The 19534-nt window shown below is 44.7% G+C and overlaps 2 protein-coding genes across 2 annotated transcripts; both read left to right on the forward strand.

Moving 5' to 3' along the window:
- Positions 1-2986: 2986 nt before the first annotated feature.
- On the forward strand, positions 2987-4216 carry LOC109737745 (uncharacterized). The gene has a single exon (XM_020296874.2). It carries the CDS (start codon positions 2987-2989, stop codon positions 4214-4216), a length of 1230 nt encoding a protein of 409 aa, XP_020152463.2.
- A 2789-nt stretch (positions 4217-7005) lies between these two features.
- Positions 7006-7830, forward strand: LOC141026843 (uncharacterized). The gene has a single exon (XM_073503702.1). It carries the CDS (start codon positions 7006-7008, stop codon positions 7828-7830), a length of 825 nt encoding a protein of 274 aa, XP_073359803.1.
- The last annotated feature ends 11704 nt before the right edge of the window (positions 7831-19534 follow it).

Consider the following 19534-nt stretch of genomic DNA (forward strand, 5'->3'; position numbering starts at 1 on the left):
GGTGGACCTTTTAACCTGGTTGTCATAGCTACACCCCCCAACACCGTCACGGCCCAACCCTCCCTAAGATTACCTCCGCGTCGGCCCGACGTGGCCGTTTCCCCCTGCGGGACATGGCGGCAGCGACGCCCGTGAGGGGCGGCACACCCCGGAGCCATGTGTCGGGTGCCTGCGCCTACCACCACGCTTCAACAACCGTAGGAGGGCCCACCGCAACACCTGGCGGCATTGCTACCCCCACCCCCAGGTACCCCTTCCCGTCTAACCCTGACGCAGACGACTGCCGGGTCTAGCCCTTTGACTTTCACTGGACGGGGTTGACCGGTGGACCTTTTCACCTGGTTGTCATAGCCCAGCCCATAGCTACACCCCCGAACACCGTCCCGGCCCAACCCACCCCAAGATTCCCTCCGTGTCGGCCCGACGTGGTGGCTTCCCTCCTTCGGGACACGGCGGCAGCGATGCCCGTGAGGGGGGCACACCCCGGAGCCGCGTGTCGGGTGCCTGCACCTACCACCACGCTTCCACAGCCGTAGGAGAGCCCACCGCAACACCTGGCAGCATTGCAACCCCCCCCCCCCGAGGTACCCCGTCCCGTGTAACCCTGACACAGACGTCCGCCGGGTCTAGCCCTTTGTCTTTCGTTGGACGGGGTTTGACCGGTGGACCTTTTTACATGAATGCCATTGCGCAGCCTATAGCTACACCCCCAGCACCGTCCCAGCCCAACCCACCCAAAGATTCCCTCCGTGTCGGCCGGACGTGGCCGTTTCCCCCCTCCGGGACACGGCGGGGCACACCCCGGAGCTGCGTGTCGGTTGCCTGCGCCTGCCACCACTCTTCCACAACCGTAGGAGGGCCCACCGCAACACCTCGCGGCATTGCTACCCCCCCTTGGTACCCCGTCCAGTCTAACCCTGACACAGACGACCGCCGGGTCTAGCCCTTTGACTTTCGCCAGACGGGGTTTGACCGGTAGACCATTTCACCTGGTTGTCATAGCCCAGCCAATAGCTACACCCCCCAACACCGTCCCGGCCCAACCAACCCCAAGATTCCCTCCGTGTCGGCCCGACGTGGCCGTTTCCCTCCTCCGGGACACGGCGGCAGCGACGCCCGTGAGGGGGGCACAACCCGGAGCCGCGTGCCGAGCGCCTGCGCCTGCCACCATGCTTCCACAACTGTAGGAGGGCCCACCGCAACACCTGGTGGCATTGCTACCCCCCCAGGTACCTCGTCCCGTCTAACCCTCACACAGAAGACCACCGGGTCTAGCCCTTTGACTTTCGCCGGACGGGATTTGACCGGGTGGACCTTCTCACCTGGTTGTCATAACGCAACCCATAGCTACACCCCCCAACACGGTCTGGACCCAACCAACCACTAGATTCCCAACGTGTCGGCCCGACGTGGCTGTTTCCCCCTCCGGGACACGGCGGCAGTGACGCCCGTGAGGCAGGGGGCACACCCCGGAGCTGCGTGTCGGGTGCCTACGCCTGCCACCACGCTTCCACAACCGTAGAAGGGCCCACCGCAACACCTGGCGGCATTGCTACCCCACCCCTCAGGTACCCCATCCCGTCTAACCCTGACACAGACGGCCGCCGGATCTAGCCCTTTGACTTTCACCGGACGGGGTTTTACCGGCGGACCTTTTCACCTGGTTGTCATAGCCCAGCCCATAGCTACACCCCCCAACACCGTCCCGGCCCAACCCACCCCAAGATTCCCTCCGTGTCAGCCCGACGTGGCCGTTTCCCTCCTCCAGGACATGGCAGCAGCGATGCCCGTGAGGGGGGCACACCCAGGAGCCGCGTGCCGGGTGCCTGCTCCTGTCACCACGCTTCCACAACCGTAGGAGAGCCTACCACAACACCTGCCGGCATTGCTACCCCCCCCCCCAACACCGTCCCGGCCCAACCCACCAAAAGATTCCCTCTGTGTCGGCCCCACGTGGCCGTTTCCCCCCTCCGGAACACAGCGGCAGCGACGCCCGTGAGGGGGGCACATCCAGGAGCCATGTATCGGGTGCCTGCGCCTGCCACCACACTTCCACAAACTGTAGGAGGGCCCACCGCATCACCTGGCGGCATTGCTACCCCTCCCAAGGTACCCCGTCCCGTCTAACCCTGACACAGACAACCGCCGGGTCTAGCCCTTTGACCTTCGCCAGACGGGGTTTGACCGTTGGACCTTTTCACCTGGTTTTCATAGCCCAGCCCATAGCTACACCCCCCAACACCGTCCCGTCCCAACCACTCCATGATTCCCTCCGTGTCGGCCCGACGTGGTCGTTTCCCGCCTTCGGGACACGGTGGCAGCGACGCCCGTGAGGGGGGCACACCTCGGAGCCGCGTGTCGGGTGCCTGTGCCTGCCACCATGCTTCCACAACCGTAGGAGGGCCCACCGCAACACCTGGCGGCATTGCTACCACCCTCCCAGGTACCCCGTCCCGTCTCCCCTCTCCGAGACATGACAGATGCAAGGCCCGTGTGGGGGGGGGGGCAATCGTATATCTATAACCGGGATATGTTTTCTGTACATAAGGCACATTGAAGTTAATCAAATTAGTTTTTTTGTTTTGCGGGTGAAGCAAGGCCCGTGTGGGGGGCAATCGATATATATATAATCGAGATATGTTTTATGTACGAGGGAACACCGGACAGAAGGGGTTGTATAAATGCAAATTCTGAATTTTGCCATGTAGCTTCAAGATTTTGTAAAGTAAAAAAAAAATGATCTTAGATAGCTACGTCTGGGCATACAATCACCTTCCTAATCATGCAATCATAGGAGTTCGTTTTCTGTAATTTTGAAATAAAAACTGGTTAGATAGATTTGAGCACACAAGATAAATAGACAGACAGGTAGACTTGTTTAAAAAGGAAAGCAATGGCGGTTTAACCTAGACTAAATAGAACCACGCACGTACGCTTTATTTTCTTACCAGAATCATCAACCAAAGCTAGGTTTTCGTGAATCATGATGGCGAAAGACCAGCGCCAGTCTGCATGGACGGACCTGCAACCGGATCTCCTGCTCCTGGTCCTCCACCACCTCACGTCCCTCTTGGACCGCGTCCGAGCAGGCGCCGTCTGCAGGTCGTGGCGCTCGGCCTCCAGCCTGCTCCCACCGACGCGGCTCCCCTGGGTCGTGTTCGGCGACGGCACCCTCTTCGACCTCGCCAACGACAGCGCGCCGCACCCGCACTACCGCCTGCGTCTCCCCGATGACTGCTGGCGCTACAGCGCCGGCGAGAACATGCTGTTTCTCGTGCACCAGCGCGACGGCAGCTGCTCCCTCATGAACGCTCTCTCCGGTGCCAGGACCGATCTCCCTGAGCTAGCTGCTATCTTGCGGACTGACAACCTCTGGCACCGAAAGCCAAACGAGCTCAGGCGCACCCCCCATGACCCACACGAGCCCACGATGGCTATAGGAAAGGTGGTGTTATCTTCAGCGCCGGACGACCCCATCGTCGCCGTCCTGCTCGAAAACAAAATCTTCGTTTCTACTTGCCGGCCGGCCGGAGAGAGCAACTCATGCCTGCTGGTGTTGGTTCACGAGGCCGTCGACATGGTTCTGTTTCAAGGGCAGATCTACGCCCTCTCCATCAGACATGTCCTCTCGAACCTCAACCTCATCAATGGTCACCTCGACAAGCCGACGCCGCCTGGCGTTGAACCAAAAGTGCGGTGGGGTTTAGATTTGATAAAGAACCCGTGGTCATGGCAGCAACATGAGCAAGATGAAGAAGACGTTTTCAAGCAAGATGAAGAAGACGTTTTCGCTGACCCCCTGGTCGAGCTATATCTAGTTGAGTCTGGCGGCAAGCTCTTGATGGTGAAGCGATGGCTCCGCCGCCCATGGATGCCCTGCTTCCCGGAAGGTAGAAGAACTTTCTGCTTGCAGGTGTGGGAGGCAGACATTAGCGAAGGCCAGTGGAAGAAGTTGGACGGCAGCCTAGAAGGCCGGGCGCTCTTTGTGAGCAGGTCTTGCTCTAAGTCTTTGCCCGTCGGTCATGGAGTTCGAGAAGACTGTATCTACTTCCTGAAGAACCTCTATGTGTCGAGGAAGCCGAACGCGCCTCTCGGCGACTTTGGCGTGTACAATGTTAGAGACAAGACGTTCACCCCTTTGTTGCGTGAGTCAATGCCATCGCTGCCGTGGAAGAGCGGGCGGTTTCCATCATGGTTTTTTCATGGCCAAGTTTAATTAAGTCATCAACATGCATGTGCCAGCATTTAGTTGTATTCCTAATTGCTTGTGCAATGGTCCCAAAAAAAATTGTATGCATTTTTGTATGGTTATTAGGACAGTGCCCATGCGTTGCAATGGAGTATAAATATTTACTCAGTACGTTAGCTTATGATTTACCTGCATATACTAATGCGATTGTGTAAATGAATGTTTTATCAAATCGTGCCCGTGATTTTATCTTATAGTTTGATGTGAAGTTTGCTAAGTAAATAAAAGTGAAATTGGTTTAGAAGATAAATAATTACCATGATTGGTTATCATTTGGGGAAAGTTGGATGAAAGGATGATGAGAAGAACAATGAAACATGGAATCTTACAATATTTTTAAGGACGTGGCTGCCTGGCGCCCGAGCGATGGCTCGCGGGATCGAGCGCTCTCCCCAAAAGGAAGGCGGGCTGTCACTTTCCTAAAAAAGCAAATCAGTTTCTCACACCACCACCCCACGTCCACGTGATTCCGAAACCAACTAACATCCTAAAAGGAAACTACTTGACGTATTCACGCTACTTAGGAAATCACCTACGATCTTGTCCCGCGTGCATCTATTTGGGTTTCAAAAAAATTCAAAAGCTATAACTTTTTATTCGTGCATCGGAATTCATATCCGTTTTCACCGTTGGGTTTCTCAGGACGAGTACTTCAAAACTAGATCCCATATGGGTACATTTTGACAAACTTTTTTCTCGGGCAATTTTGGGTTGTATTGAGGCAACTATAGTGCTATAAGAAAGCAACTTCTTTTTTTTCCTAGTATGATTGCCTATCAACGAAAAATCCTTCTAAGTTGGTTATCGCAACTACCAAAATTGACTAGCTTCATCTCTAAGTTGTATACCATAACTAGCAAGTATCCTAACTCTATGCCATCTATGACACTACTGCACACAACTAATTAGGAGGCTACTAGGCGAATTCACTAATAGATACGGTTCAATTCATCTAGCATCGAAGTTGCTCCTACTTAGCACTAAAGTTGCCTCATTTAGCATCATGTTCTTATTTTTGGCCTAGTATGACTTTCTATTAGGTTGATTTGTGTCAAAACAATAAAATCACACAAAACATGAGGTGCCATTTAGTGCTACATACAAGCAACTTCACTGCACTATGTCCTGTGAGTCTTGCTGACTTTATCCCAATTTGTCTATCATGGCTGCTCGGTTGCTTATCATTGATTATCAGTTGCCTACGTTTGATGCTCAGTTGCCTAGAAATACTATAAAGTTGCCTAACATTGATACCCAGTTTTCCATCTGTGATGCTCAGTTGCCTACAAATACTATGAAATTGCCTAACATTGATGCACAGTTGCCTATCATTGATGATTAGTTGCCTGTGGTTGATGCCCAGTTGCCTACAAATACTATGAAATTGCCTAACACTCATGTCCATTTTGCCTATCGTTAGTGACCAGTTGCCCACGGCTCATGCTCAGTTGGCTACAAAATACTATGAAATTGCCCAATATTGATGTTAGTTGCCTAACTTTATAAATTAGTTGCCTACTAATATTGGGAAGTTTCTTATCATTCCTTTTCTAAGTTGCCTACCTGTGATGCTCTGTTGCCTGCCATTTCTATTTCAGTTGCCTAGAATACATTGAAAAGGTGGTCCATCATTGTTAGTAAGTTGCCTTTCTATGAAACTAAGTTGTTTACTATACCAAAAAGTATTACATGCAACTAAGGATGATATTAAGCTACTCGCTTGTCATGGCAAGCAGTTTAGGATGATGTTAGCCTATCCCAGAAACTAAGTTGTCTACAATACTATCAAATTGGAGGTGAAGCTAATTATGATAGAAAACTTAGAAGTGAAGCCAGTTAACTAGATAGTCATGGTAGCCAACTTCAAAGCGATTTTCAATCATAGAAAGTCATACTAAACAAACTAACAAGAAGTTGCTTTCCTATAGTACTAAGTTGCCTCCGTAGCATCCAATGTTGCTCAACAAAAAAGTTAGTCGAAACATACTCATATGGGATCTAGTTTTGAAGATCTCGTCACGATTAACCTAAGGGTGAAAACAGATCTTAATTTCGATGCTTGGTCTAAAAGTTATAGATTTCCAAAATTTTGAAAACGCTAATTAAATGCATGCAGATCTAAGTTTCAACTGAATCCCCACCCCATGCACTGTCCCCACGTGGGCCGCTCCCTTGCGCTTGTCGTGACATGGGTTATTATTGTTCTGGTCGGACGATTCCGCGCGCGTCACTGGCGATCGGGCGTATCGGACGGCTCTCGCGCGTGCGCTCGAGACAGTCATCCGGCGCAGCCACGCGATTCAGAATTCAGGTATTTTTAAATAGTAGGGAACATATAGAGATTAGCTGGTTTACATGTATAATTTCTAACTGTATCTCGAATTTTACATCCTAGGGACTTCATATCGTTTACCAATGTTTGGCTCGATGTGTTTCGTTTCAGTAATATTTATTTGCACGTCCCTCCAGTTTCAATAGCTGGACTTATTTTGTTAGAAACACGAATCACTTTGCCTTGTAGTATTGGCACATTCATGTGCATGCTTAATTAGTTGAACCCTGGCTGGCTGTGGCCAATTCCGAGCACGTGACGCCACGCTCGGAAGGAACTGAAACGCGCCGTGCTTAACGCTGACTCACGCGCGGCGCGGCGCACAAAGTTGAGCGTGACTTGCTCCGAGCGAAAACAGAAATAATTGTGCACGCGCGGAAGTCATGCCTAGCCTAGGTTTTGGTGAATCAATCAATCAATCGCGATGGCGAAAGATTCTTCTTGGGCGTACCTGTCAGATGATCTCCTGCTCCTGGTCCTCCGCCGCCTCACGTCCCTCGCGGACCGCGTCCGAGCAGGCGCCATCTGTAGACCATGGCGCTCCGCCGCCGGCCAGCTCCCACCGAGGCGGCTCCCGTGGGTCATGTTCGGCAACGGCACCCTCTTCGACCTGGCAAACGACAGCGCGACGCACCCGCACCACCGCCTGCGTCTCCCCGACGATTGCTGGCGCTACAGCGCCGGCGAGAACATGTTGTTCCTCGTGCACCAGCGCGACGGTAGCTGCTCCCTCTTGAACGCTCTCTCCGGCGCCACCACCCGTCTCCCCGAGCTAGCCGGCCTCCTGCGGACTTACGACGTCCGGCATCGTCGACTGCGGAACGAGCTCAGCTGCACCCCCCACAACCACAACGAGCTCAGGGGCATCCTCCGCTCCTGGCGGGGCCAAACCGAGCCCACCATGAAAGCTATAGGGAAGGTGGTGGTGTCCTCCTCGGCGTCAGACGACGAGCCCATCGTCGTCGCCGTCCTGATCGGACGCGATGTCATCGTGTCCACTTGCCGACCGACCGGCGAGAGCAACTCAGTCCTCCTGGGGGATCTACATCACGAGGCCATCGACATTGCCCTTTTTCAAGGGAAAATCTACGCGCTCTCCAGGGGCCATGTCCTCGAGACCCTTGACCTCAGCAATGGCCACCAAAAAGGCTTCAAACTCAAGTACAGTACCGAACTCATGATAAAGCACCCATGGCAAAACCACCACCACCAACATTTCCAAGACGGTTTTCCCTTGGTCGAGATGTAGCTGCTCGAGTCCGGTGGCAAGCTGTTGATGGTGAAGCGATGGCTCCGCCGCCCATGGATGAGGATGCCCAGCTCCCCGGATGCGGATGGTAGAAGAACTTTCCGGTTCGAGGTCTGGGAAGCCAACCTGAGCGAACGCCGGTGGAAGAAGTTGGACGGCAGCCTACAAGGCCAGGCGCTCTTTGTTAGCAGGCCGTGCTCCAAGTATTTGCCCGCTGGTCATGGAGTTCAGGGAGACTGTATCTACTTCCTCAACAAACTCTATCAGTGGAAGCAGCCGGAGGCACCTCTCGGTGACTCTGGCGTGTACAACATTAGAGACAAGTCATTCACCCCTTTGTTGCGTGAGTCGATGCCATCGCTGCCGTGGAAGAGCCAGCGGTTTCCGTCATGGTTTTTTCCTGTCCAAGTTTAATTAAATCGTCAACATGTGTTTTTTTATCCAGTTTAATTGAATCGTCAACATGTGCCCACATTTATCTTTAGTTGTTTTCCTTGGTTGTCAAAATTAACGACCCCAATATTGTATGCATTTTTGTAGAGTATATTTTTCTAACTTTGTCTTGAATTTTACATCCTGGCGACTTCATATCGTTTACCAATGTTTGGCTCAATGTGTTTGGTTGCAGTTAATATTTATTTGCATGTCCCTGCAGTTTCAATAGCTGGACTCATTTGGTTGGAAACATGAATGATTTTGCCTTGTATATTGACACATACATGTGGATGCTTAATTATCTGGTCTCGTTCATATTTTATTTTACGGTTTTGCTGAAACTCATTCAGCTGAGAATATTTTTTGTCTCATTCATTTTTTCAACCGTAGGATTCAATCACGTCGCGGTTCATGTTTTGTCGAGGAGGAAAGCTTCGTAGCGAACAAGGCCCAGCCTATCTGTTGTTCGGCTTGCAGCCCTTTTTTTTGTCACACCATTTTTGTTGTCCCATGCTGGGTTTTAGCCCGCTGGGCATGTGTGGGCTACCGGGAGATAATAAGGAAACACGTGGCCTTTTTTTCTGCATTTTGTTTTTCTTTGCTGTTTTATTTTTTATCCATTATTCCTATTTAACTTTCAATTTTCCCTGCATTTTTTCTATTTTTTTTTACTTTTTTTGTTTTCATTTTTTGGTTGGGAGAGAACATGTAAAGATTTTTGAAACTTATTTATACTCAAATGAGATTGGGTTAATTTCTGAAATGTACTAGAAGATCATTTTTTATACTTTTTTTGTTCCTGTTTTTTTCTCATTTGTGTTTTCTTTTTTATGCCTATCAGTATTCATATTTTAGACCCACAAAGAGGATGACAGCTACATCCATTCTAGAATCGAAGAGAGCGTGAATGAAAGTAGCGGTTCCATTCTAGATTTTCTTTTTCTGTTTTTCATTGAAAATTTTGGATTTTTGTTGTTGTTCTAATTTTTTGCAAGTTCATATTTTTACTCGTGCTTCCCTTTCTCATTTTATTTTTTATATCCATTTTTTCATTTTTGTTCTTGCTGTTTTTTCGTCTTCATCTATTAAAAAAGTTCTTTTGTTTCCTACTATATGTCGAGGGTTCCCAATTGCATGTCAACCATCGACTCGCAACTAGTGTGTGTGTGTGTGTGTTTGTGTGGAGGGTCTCCGGTTGCATGTCAACCATCGACTCGCAACTAGGGAAGCGTGTTTTCGTCGAGGGTCCCCAGTTGCATGCCGACCATCGACTGCAACTAGGGTGTGTGTGTGTGTGTGTGTATGTGTGTGGAGGGTCTCCGGTTGCATGTCAACCATCGACTCGCAACTAGGGGAGTGTGTGTTTGTCGAGGGTCCCCAGTTGCATGCCGACCATCGACTCGCAACTAGGTGTGTGTGTGTGTGTGTGTGTGTGTGTGTGAAGGGTCTCCAGTTGCATGTCAACCCTCGACTTGCAACTAGGGGAGTGTGTGTTTGTCGAGGGTCCCCAGTTGCATGTTGACCATCGACTCGCAACTAGGGTGTGTGTGTGTGTGTGTGTGTGTGTGTGTGTGTGTGTGTGTGTCTATTTGTCGAGGCCCCCAGTTGCATGCTAACCATCAACTCGCAACTAGGGGGCGTCTGTGTTTTGTCGTGGCCCCCAGTTGCAACCCGACCATTGACTTGCAACTAGGGGTGTGTGTGTGTGTTTGTTGAGGCCCCCAGTTGCATGCCAACCATCGACTCGCAGCTCAGGGTGTGTGTGTGTGTGTGTATGTTTGTTGAGGGTTCCCAGTTGCATGTAAACCATCGACTTGCAACTACGGTAGTGTGTGTTTGTCGAGGGTCCCCAGTTGCATGTCGACCATCGACTCGCAACTAGGGTGTGTGTGTGTGTGTGTGTGTGTGTGTGTGTTTGTCGAGGCCCCCAGTTGCATGCTAACCATCGACTCGCAACTAGGGGGTGTGTGTGTCTTGTCGTGGCCCCCAGTTGCAACCCAACCATCGACTTGCAACTAGGGGTGTGTGTGTGTTTGTCGAGGCCCCCAATTGCATGCCGAAGATCGACTCACAACTCAGGGTGTGTGTGTTTGTCGAGGGTCCCGAGTTGCATGTCAACCATCGACTTGCAACTGGGGGAGTGTATGTTTGTCGAGGGTCCCTAGTTGCATGTCGACCATCGACTCGCAACTAGGGTGTGTGTGTGTGTGTGTGTGTGTGTGTGTGTGTGTTTGTCGAGGCCCCTAGTTGCATGCTAACCAACGACTCGCAACTAGGGGGTGTGTTTTGTCGTGGCCCCCAGTTGCAACCCGACCATTGACTTGCAACTAGGGGTGTGTGTGTGTTTGTCGAGGCCCCTAGTTGCATGCCGATCGTCGACTTGCAACTCTGTGTGTGTGTGTGTGTGTGTGTCGAGGGTCCCCAGTTGCATGTCAACCATCGACTTGCAACTAGGGGAGTGTGTGTTTGTCGAGGGTCCCCAGTTACATGCCGACCATCGAGTCGCAACTAGGGGGTGTGTGTTTGTCGAGGGTTCCCATTTGTAACTCCACCCACGATACACAACTAGGGCCGGACCCATTTTTTGTCCCAGTTGTAACTTCACCGTCGATATGCAACTGGGGTCATTCATTTTTGTCATAGTTACAACTCCACCACCGACATGCAATGGGGGCCCGCCTTTTTTATTTTCCGAGTTGCAAGTCGACCATCGGCACACAACTGGAGCCCAACCCATTTTCGTTCTCGTTTGCATTACACCCTGACATGCAATTGGGAGCCCCACATTTTGTATCCCAGTTGCGAGTCCTCCACGAGTCTGCAACTGGGTGCTCGACTAATTTTGTTCTAGTTGCAACGCCATCCTCGATATGAATAAGGACCCGACCCATTTTTTCAGTTATAAGTCCACCCTCGACAGCACCTCGACCCAACCTGTTTGTCTCAGTTGGAAGTTCACCCTCGACATGCAACTGCATGCCACAATAAGACAACAATTAAGGTTGGGAGGAGAGTTATCAGCTATTTGCATCTCCATATTTTTTTTAAAAAATATTCATCATTTTCCTTTTTATTGTTTTCATCTTTTTTTAATAAAAGTCATGACATTTTCTTAAAATTGTTTGCATTTATAAAAATCATGGTTTTAAAAAAAAAATTTAATTTAGAAACATAAAGAGTTTTAAGTTTCACAGACATTTTCTGCATTCACTAACTTTTTGAATAATGTGTATGCATGCATGCAAAGGCAAGTGATGAGCAGCTAAGCTCGTGGATAAAATGATTGCCTGCGCAAGTGTGTTTTTGCATGCGTACGAGTGATCAAGCCAGTGATATGTAGCTAGCTCTGACGGTGTACATGGACGATGTGTGACATATATAGAAGTTGTAAAAGAAATACTAGGTCCAACACAGAGAAAGAGAAAAACTAGATTGAAAAAAAGTAGCAGCGAGGCCCTATCAACCTGTTTTTGTTTCCATGAATGATTGAAACAAACAAACAATTGTATGACGTCATCAATATGTCATCTGAATGAGACCAAATTGTGTCTCATTCAGCTGAGTTCCAGGCGCTCCCTTTATTTTATATGTAGTATATGTAGTACGTATATGAGACCTAGACACATCATAGCTTATATGATGTTTCACGTAATACATAACCTAAACACGTGCATGGATGCATTGCTTGTATCTAGACATTCGGTCTAATGAGGGAGTTTTGTGATTGTTTTTGTCGGATGGTGGAATTTTTAGCCGTTTCTTTTAAGAATAAAGTAAACCTCATAGTAGATGGGTCGGTGGGTAGCCCTTGCAAAAGTGGCCACACTGCATCCCTTCAGCAACCAATCTTTTTTTCTCAATGATGCATTTCACTTGGAACATGACACAAGGTTCCGAGCTAATTAAGTCATCAACATGTGCACCTACTACTTGTAAATGAATAATTGTCGTATAATTGTCTTTTTTTTTTGTCGTCCAAAGGACCAAACATAATTGTATGCCACCCACATAAAACAAATCCTATGTGTTTATTTCTTTATGATTAGTTGGTTCACATGGTTGAATTTTACAACCTGATGACGTCATATTGATTGTCAATGTTTGGCTCGACGTGTTAGATTTCAGTTAATATTTATTTGCATGTCCCTGTTTCAATGGCTGGGACATAATTTAGTATGCTCTATGAAAAACACGGATGATTTTGCCATGTATTGACACATAAATGTGCATGCTTAATTAGTTAAACTCATATTTTTATTTCATTTTATATGTAGTATGTATGCGAGACCTAGACACGTTATAGCCTATATGATATTCAGACAATACACACCTTAATTAAAACATGCATGGATGCATTGGTGGTATCTATATATTTTGTCTAATGAGGGAGTTTTCTGATTGTCTTTTTCAATGCTGGAATTTTTAGTTGTTCATTTGAAAATAAAGTGACCCTGGAAAAGAGCCTCCTTTATCAGTAGTAATTTCATAAGTATAAAGATGATACAATAGGAGAATCGATACATACATGACTCACCACTACAGTGTCAGTAAACACTTATTGGGCAGTAACCGTCATCTCTATTGCCTATTATCACTAGCCTATCATCCCACTTTGACTGGTCAATGATGATTGCACTGTCCAGCTGCACTGCCTCATATCTTATAAACAAGATAGTATCAACAATGGTACAACAATATTCGCAATGGTATCATCTATCAAACATTGCATATCTATTATCACACTAAAGCATAGTATCAACACTGCACTAGTGTAGAAAAAGCTTAGTGCTGGCTTTGCAAAAATGACGTTGCTGGCGTGGGAGCCCAACGCCAGCAATATGATGTCACTGTTAAAAAATATTTGCGGTGTTAGTGCCCACATCAGCAGTAATTTAGGTGCTTCTTGCATGCCACGTGTCCCACGCCATCACTATTATTTCCCACCTAGCGGCATTCCATGTAACATGCACGCCAACAACAGTTTTCTCAGCCAAAAAATTTATTTGCACCACCATATAGCATTTTGCATCTCGGTGACATAGATAATTATATAGACCAACAGCAGCACAATGGCCAAACATAGGTAATTATATAGATAAGATATCCAACAATCATTGATCTCACAAACAGTTCTAGCTAATGATTAGTCATTGTCAATATGCACTACAAGCGAACTAATCTATCTTATATCTTATATCTTATATCTTATCTTATATATATTTACTAATTGGAGGCACCATACGGGTCATCATAGTAATCCACATCATTAAAAATATTTTAACCGTTGATCTATTTAACTGATCTATCTTGACCCCATGATTTACGTTACTTTTGTGGAAAAAAAAGTCAACATACACATATCAATCAGATGTGAAGTAATTAGAAAACCTTACGTTACTTTTGTGAAGAAAAAAAGAGCAACCCTACACGTGAAAAAAAGAGCATCATATCTAATCAACTCTCAGCCGTTGGATTATTACTTTATTAGATGTGGAGATGAAATCTTTGATCGTGATATTCCTGTAGGGACGTAATAATGTCAAATATCAATCTCTTTGCTAAAAAAAAAAATCTTTCCGATCTCTCTCTTAATCGTGTCTCCATCTCACGCCGCTGACTTCTATCAAATAGTTAGGTCAATCGAGATTGCCTTCTACGTGCTTATCTCGCCGGCCAAGCTTCATGAACGATTGCACTAGGAACGAATCATGCTAGCTTGCTTCATCACCGTTCACAAGTCAACGCCGGAGGCCAGTACGTCCATGTTCCTTTTGCCATCAACCATATCTCTGATGTGTGTGTCTTAGCAGATTAAAGAAATCGATCTGGATTTCCTGTGCGTACATACGTGCATATGTGAATCAATCTAGATTACGTGCTGCTTAGGAATTTAGCATGGCTGTGCAACCTGTCTTCTTCGGAGATGAAAATTAAGTTCCTAGCACCCGTGCGACATGATTCAGGACCTGTGCCAACAGTCCTCTCTTTCTCTCTTTGGACAACGACCGTTCCGCTGCTTCTCTTTTTGCTATTGTCGCTAGACCCGATGATCTTCTATAGCTTTTCCAGGTTGGCACTCAGGTTGAACCACCGCGCAATGACCTGCTGCGCAGGAAATAATTCCTACGTATTGGGATGTACAAGAGGATAGCAAACACATCTGGCCGGCAGAGACAAGCCGTACTTTGTTCGTGGCAACTGCTACGACTGATGCCCTATGGCGGTAGAAGCAACAGCAACGACAATGTTTTGTCGAGCAATGACATCATCCATGTCTGTTGATATGGTTGTCACTCACCACAGGTACTCAGTTCCTAATTATATGTATTTTTTTAATCTCTGTAGCTGTTTATGAATGCAACGTGTTACGTAGTACATACATGCCTCATGGCTATGTGTTTCTCTGTACGGATGTTGTGCTCGACTGTTTTTTCCAAAAAGATGTTAACATTGTCCATTAGATCTTTGTCACTCCATTTGTTTCTTATAAACATCAAACAATATTTCCTTATAATTTATATTACATATAAATTATTTAGGCTTGATGGGAAGTTATCATTTTTACAAGTTCATTGGGCATAAATAAAATAAAAGTGTGGTGTTATTAATGGAGGAGAAACATGTGCTGACATGTTTTCGATGAAAAAAAAAATTACATGTACTTTTTATGTTTTTCCTCATTATCTTCATAACAAAATTCTAACCATATACAATGCAAATGTATTGCTCTCCGGCTTCAAATAGCCAAAACCAAATAGCGGGAAATAGCCAAAGAAATAAAAAACGAATGACATCCCTTTGTTAAATCGGACAAATAACTGGATTTTTCCAGCATGCAAATGTCCACATATATGTAACATTCACTAAAAATATTTCGTGGGTTATGACGCAAAATTACTTATAGTGCATCTGAAATAGCAAATAGTGCATGCATTGGACTTCTAGCGTAACATACAAATAAAAATATTATATGATGTAGTGTAAAGTTTGGTAGTGCACATATACATGTACATTTTTCTGTTATTTTAAAATGCAATTTTAAAATACTGAGATCAAAAGAGCAATTAGGATTTTCTGCACGATATCATGAGTTTGGAGTTTTCGCAATTGATAAGAAAGCACACAAGACTTCAAATCACACTTAATAAAAGGAAAAATATAGTAATTGTTTTGTCTTAAAAATATCCTTTTCAAAGTAAGACATGTTACCTAATATTCAGGGCTTGAAGACACTCAGTTATTAAATATGCAAATGAAGATATTTGTGAATATTTCCATGTTGTCGTGTAGTATATTTTTCATTGATGCGTAGTGTTCTTTTTTCTAAACATGCATTCATATGTAGTGTGGGTAAAGATCTATGAACCACTCCCAAAAAAATATAACACGACAATCAAACATTACTCGGACATGTTTATGTGAACAATAGATGTTTGTAGATTATATGATCATGAATTCATTAAAAAGAATATATATCCTTTTTCACATGATAGAGAATATGCACTCTTGTACGTTCGCAAGGATTTAAAATTGTATTATATTATTATTTTTCAATTCTCATACATATTGCATTTAACAAAAGTTAACAAAACTACAAATCAGAAAAAAAATATATATATATATATATATATATATATATATATATATATATATATATATATATATATATATATATAAATAGACTAGCCCGTGCGATCGCACGGGTTGACGACTAGTATACCTAATAATAAAGGGGTTATTGCTTCTGGTGGCCCATCATCGAAATTGCCCCCAAAGTTGCAAAATATTATCCACCGATGTCACCTATAAGTGATAAAAAAAACGTTTGACACAGGGGAATCCCCGCCTGGGCCAGCCCATATGGCAGGAAACTTCTATACTGCGCTCTGCACGCTGGGAGATGACAGAGCGCGCCAGTTTGGGCCGGCCCATATCGGGGCAGCCTGTTTTTAAAATATCGTTTTTCTTTTCCGTCTTTTTTTTTACTTTAAATAATTTGGGACTTCAGAAAAGTTCAGAAAAATAAAAAAAATTGAGAATTCTGAAGTAAAGTTTTTAATAATTCATAAATGTTTGTGGATTCAGAAAATGTTCGTGATTTTGAAAAAATGTTTGTATATTCAAAAGATGTTCACAATTTTGAACACAAATGTTTCGGAATTCAAAAAATGCACACAATTTTTCAAAAAAGTTTGTGTATTAAAAATGTTAATGAAGTTGAATAAAATTGCGTCAATTAAAACTATATTCATGAATTGAAAAATATCCTAAAAATCCAAAAATTGTTCGTGACTTACAAAATAGCTTATTGATTCATAAAATGGTCGCTGATTCAAAAAATCTTCGTGAATTTCAAAATTTGTTCGACCAATTTCCCAAAATATGTTCGTCGACTCTAGAAATGTTCACCTATTCAAGAAATATTTTTGATAAAATCTTCACAATTTTTAAAAAAATTGTTTGCAAATAGTATAAAATGTTCATGAATTCAATAAATGTTCATGATTATAGAAAATGTTCGAAATTCTATAAAAAATGGTCACGAATTTGAAAAGTGTTCACGATCTTAGATATGTTCGTGAGTTTATAAAAATGTTCATGATTTTAAAAAATTGTTGACGATTTCACGAAAATGAGAGGTATAGTGTATCTCGGTGATGCAGCAAATGTGGTGATGGACATTGGAGATTATGATTTTTTTTCCATTGCAACGCACGTGTTCGTTTTGCTAGTATATAATAACCAGTTTACTTAAAACTTGGTATCAGCTTCGAAGGCCCAGATACACACACATTCTTTTAAATGTGTTGATGACGATCATCCTCCTCAAGTCATGGTGTCTGGTGTTCATGATAGTGACTATGACGGCCTGTCCAACCTGAAGATTCTTGCCAACTAGGAAGTTCTTTCACCCCACCGAGCTTAAGATAATGCAACCATCCGTATCCGCTACGTACGCACAGGTGGAGATGAAGCCCCTTCATGTAAGGCGTACTCCAACATAGCCTGCTTCATCAGCCTCGATGACACAACTCGGAGCTAGCCTCTTAGGCAATTTCTGAAAACACACACACACACACTCGCAAGCATATCATACGGATCTAAAACAAATCCATGTGATAAATGAGCATGTCATGCACAATTATCAAAAAAGCATACACTTCAATTCACATATATCATCGGTTTCTACACTAAACATATCAATCAGATCGATTCTACACTAAACATATCAATCAAATTGATTCTACACTAACATATTAATGTTGGAAATATGCCCTAGAGGCAACCATATTTGTATTATTTGTTTTCATGTTTATAACGAAGAGTTTATATTCTATGCTATAATTGCTATAATTCTTGAATATGATTCGTAGAAAATCTCATAAGATCGATTCTCTTTTTTTGTCTTCTCCACACAACCCCCATCATCATACTCTATTCCACCCATAGTGATGTATCCATGGCTCATGCTCATGTATTGCATGAAAGTTGAAAAAAGTTTGAGATTACTAAAGTATGAAACAATTGCTTGGCTTGTCATCGGGGTTGTGCATGATGAGAGCATTCTTGTGTGATGAAAATGGAGCATGGCCAAACTATATGATTTTGTAGGGATGAGCTTTCTTTGGCTATGTTATTTTGAGAAGACATAATTGCTTGGTTAGTATGCTTGAAGTATTATTATTTTTATGTCCATATTAAACTTTTATCTTGAATCTTTCGGATATGAATATTCATGCCATAATAAAAAAATTACATTGAGAATCATGCTAGGTAGCATTCCACATCAAAAATTTTGTTTTTATCATTTACCTACTCGAGGACGAGCAGGAACTAAGCTTGGGGGTGCTTGATACGTCTCCAACGTATCTATAATTTTTATTGTTCCATGCTATTATATATTTTGTTTTGGATGTTTAATGGGATTTACTATACACTTTTATATTATTTTTGGGACTAACCTATTAACCCAAGGCCCAGTGCAAATTGCTGTTTTTCTTTGCCTATTTCAGTGTTTCGCAGAAAAGGAATACCAAACGGAGTCCAAACGAAATGAAACCTTTAGGAGCGTGATTTTTGGAACAAATGTGATTCAGAGGACTTGGAGTGGACGTCAAGAAATCAACGATGAGGCCACGAGGCAGGGAGGCGCGCCTGCCCGCCTGGGCGCGCCCCCCACCCTCGTGGGCCCCTCGCAGCTCCACCAACCTACTTCTTCCTCATATATATATCCATATACCCTGAAACCAACCAGGACCACCACAAAACCCTATTTCCGCCGCCGCAACCTTCTGTACCCGTGAGATCCCATCTTGGGGCCTTTTCCGGCGCTCCGCTGGAGGGGGATTCGATCATGGTGGGCTTCTACATCAACACCATAGCCTCTCCGATGATGTGTGAGTAGTTTACCACAGTCCTTCGGTTCCATAGTTATTAGCTAGATGACTTCTTCTCTCTCTTTGGATCTCAATACAAAGTTCTCTATCTTCTTGGAGATCTATACGATGTAACTCTTTTTGCGGTGTGTTTGTCGAGATCCGGTGAATTGTGGGTTTATGATCAAGATTATCTATGAACAATATTTGAATCTCCTCTGAATTCTTTTATGTATGATTGGTTATCTTTGCAAGTCTCTTTGAATTATCAGTTTGATTTGGCCTACTAGATTGATCTTTCTTGCAATGGGAGAAGTGCTTAGCTTTGGGTTCAATCTTGTGTTGCTCGATCCCAGTGACAGTAGGGGAAACGACACGTATTGTATTGTTGCCATCGAGGATAAAAATATGGGGTTTATATCATATTGCTTGAGTTTATCCCTCTACATCATGTCATCTTACCTAATGCGTTACTCTGTTCTTATGAACTTAATACTCTAGATGCATGCTGGATAGCGGTCGATGTGTGGAGTAATAGTAGTAGATGCAGGCAGGAGCCGGTCTACTTCTCACGGACGTGATGCCTATATACATGATCATGCCTAGATATTGTCATAATTATGCACTTTTCTATCAATTGCTTGACAGTAATTTGTTCACCCACCGTAATACTTATACTATCTTGAGAAAATCCACTAGTGAAACCTATGGCCCCCGGGTCTATTTTCCATCATATTAATCTCCAGTCAACTAGCTATTTCTGTCGCCGTTTATTTTGCAATCTTTACTTTTAATCTTTATCATAAAAATACCAAAAATATTATCTTATCATCTCTATAAGATCTCACTTTTGCAAGTGGCCGTGAAGGGATTGACAACCCCTTTATCGCGTT

The sequence above is a fragment of the Aegilops tauschii genome, chromosome 7 (genome assembly GCF_002575655.3).
Source record: "Aegilops tauschii subsp. strangulata cultivar AL8/78 chromosome 7, Aet v6.0, whole genome shotgun sequence".
NCBI classification, from domain to species: domain Eukaryota; kingdom Viridiplantae; phylum Streptophyta; class Magnoliopsida; order Poales; family Poaceae; genus Aegilops; species Aegilops tauschii.